Here is a 2,390-nt window from a genome sequence, read left to right as displayed (position 1 = left end):
ACGAAAACGTCTTGCAAGTTTGTTTCCTTTTTCGTAAAACCGTTAAAACCCAGGGTGCATTGCTGGAAGAGGTGCAGTTGCGACTTGACTTCGAGGAGCAACACATTGCATGCGGTGTGGTGGCCTTTTTGAGCTTTTTAAAGAGTTTGCTGAATTTTTCAAGCTTTTCCAAAACTTCTTTTGCAGCTGTTTGGTAAGTTAAACTTTTAAAACTTTTTTTGGGTTTTTTGGATTTTGGGTTGGGGTGTTTAGAATTCAAGGACTTGGTGTTGGGGAGGGGTTTGCAAGAATCTGGGAGCTTGTGTGGTTTTTTCCTGCATTTTTATGATTTTCTGTGACCATTGGGCCATGTTTATTTTTTAAAAAAAAAAATCTGGGTTTGAATTTTTGAATTTCTGTGTGCTGGGTGGATGGGGGAAACAGCTGGGGAGGGGTTCGCAAGAATCTGGGAGCTTGTGTGGGTTTTTTTTGAATTTTTATGATTTTCTGTGACCATTGGGCCATGTTGTTGTTTTTTTGAAAAAAATTCTGGGTTTTGAATTTCTGTGTGCTGGGTGGATGGGGGAACAGTTGAGAAGGGGTTTGCAACAGTTGGGGAGGGGTTTGCAACAGTTGGAGAGGGGCTGGGGGAACAGTTGAGGTTTTTGAAGACTTTGGTGATTTTTAAAGCTTTCCCAAAACTTCTTTTGCAGCCATTTGAGGATTTTGAAGACTTTGGTGATTTGCAGCCATTTCGTAAGTTAAACTTTTAAAACTTTTTTGGGGGTTTTTGGATTTTGGGTTGGGTGTTTGGAATTCAAGGACTTGGTTCTGGGTTTGAATTGCTGATTTTTTTTTTCTTCTTCTGAGTTTACAAAGGTAACAGCTGTGCTGCCATGGGACCCAAGAAGACTGCTGCTGCTGCGGAGGCCGGTGAGAGGAAGAAGGAGAAGGTGACGCTGGAAATGAAGAAGGAGATCATCCGGAAGCACGACGGTGGAATGCGTGTGACGGATCTCGCCAGGGAGTACGGCAGGAACACATCGACCATCGGGACCATCCTGAAGATGAGGGAGAAGATCCTTGCGACTGATGCAGCCAAGGGAGTCACCAGGATCGTGAAGAACCGCCCAGCTGTTCTGGAGGAGGTCGAGAAGTTGCTGCTCATCTGGTTGGAAGAGAAGCAGCGTGCAGGGGACACAGTGACTGAGGCCGTCATTTGTGAGAAGGCCAAGGCCTTGCATGCAGACCTCATCCGGGAACAGCCAGGAACCTCGGCCGAGCCAGAAGTCTTCAAGGCAAGCACAGGCTGGTTTGACCGGTTCAAGGCAAGATCTGGAATCCACAGCGTGGTCAGGCATGGAGAGGCTCCAGTTCTGATGTTCCTGCGGCTGAAGACTTTGCCTTGGAGTTCCTGGAGGTTGTGAAGACGGAGGGCTACGTTCCACAGCAGGTCTTCAACTGCGACGAGACCGGGCTGTTTTGGAGGAGGATGCCCAAAAGGACTTTCCTCACACAGGAGGAGGCCAAGTTGCCTGGCCACAAGCCCATGAAGGACCGTCTGACCCTGCTCTTCTGTGCCAACGCAAGCGGCGACCTGAAGATCAAGCCCCTGCTGGTGTACCACTCGGAGAACCCACGGGCCTTCAAGAAACACAAGGTCGACAAGGAGTGGCTGAGTGTCATGTGGCGATCCAACAGCAAGGCTTGGGTCACACATGTGCTGTTTGTGGACTGGGTCAATCTTGCTTTTGGCCCTGCTGTCAAACAGTACCTGCTGGACAACGACCTGCCGCTGAAGGCTTTGCTTCTGATGGACAATGCTCCTGCTCATCCTAAAGGCCTTGAGGTGGACTTGTTGGAGGAGTTCAGCTTCATCAACATCATGTTCCTGCCGCCTAACACCACGCCACTGCTCCAGCCGATGGATCAGCAGGTCATCGCCAATTTCAAGAAACTCTACAGCAAGGAGCTTTTCAGGCGATGCTTCGAGGTGACTGATTGCACCACCATCACCCTGCGGGAATTCTGGAAGGACCACTTCGACATCGTCACCTGCTTGAAGATGATCACCATGGCCTGGAACGGGATCAGCCAGAGAAATTTGAATTGCGCTTGGCGCAGCCTGTGGCCGGACTGTGTGGCACCAAGTGACTCTCATGCACCAGAGTCAACAGTGGTGCAGGACATTGCTGCCTTGGGGAGGACCATGGGCCTGGAGGTCACAGAGGAGGACGTCTGCGAGCTGGTGGAGGAGCACGACCACGAGCTGACCACCCAGGAGCTGGTTGAACTGCAGTCAGAGGTTGCGCAGGAGCAGGCCTCACTGGAAGAGGAGGAAGCAACTGAGGAACGGCCGTCCTCCAAAGAACTGAGGGACATTTGCCAGAAGTGGAAGGAGGTGCAGGCTT

The 2,390-nt window shown here is 50.6% G+C and overlaps 1 protein-coding gene across 1 annotated transcript; it reads left to right on the top strand.

The window, feature by feature from the left end:
- Nucleotides 1-634: 634 nt before the first annotated feature.
- On the top strand, nt 635-1,406 carry LOC308481802 (putative CENPB DNA-binding domain-containing protein 1; the record flags this gene model as incomplete). Its single annotated transcript, XM_081014510.1, has 2 exons — nt 635-735; nt 859-1,406. Exon 2 carries the CDS (start codon nt 876-878, stop codon nt 1,404-1,406), a length of 531 nt encoding a protein of 176 aa, XP_080870636.1. The 5' UTR covers nt 635-735; nt 859-875.
- Nucleotides 1,407-2,390: the final 984 nt, after the last annotated feature.

The sequence above is a fragment of the Podarcis pityusensis genome (assembly GCF_964106645.2).
Source record: "Podarcis pityusensis genome assembly, chromosome: 7".
Taxonomy (NCBI): domain Eukaryota; kingdom Metazoa; phylum Chordata; class Lepidosauria; order Squamata; family Lacertidae; genus Podarcis; species Podarcis pityusensis.
Note: the sequence above shows the minus strand (reverse complement) of the source record. Positions and strands in the feature narration are given on the sequence as shown.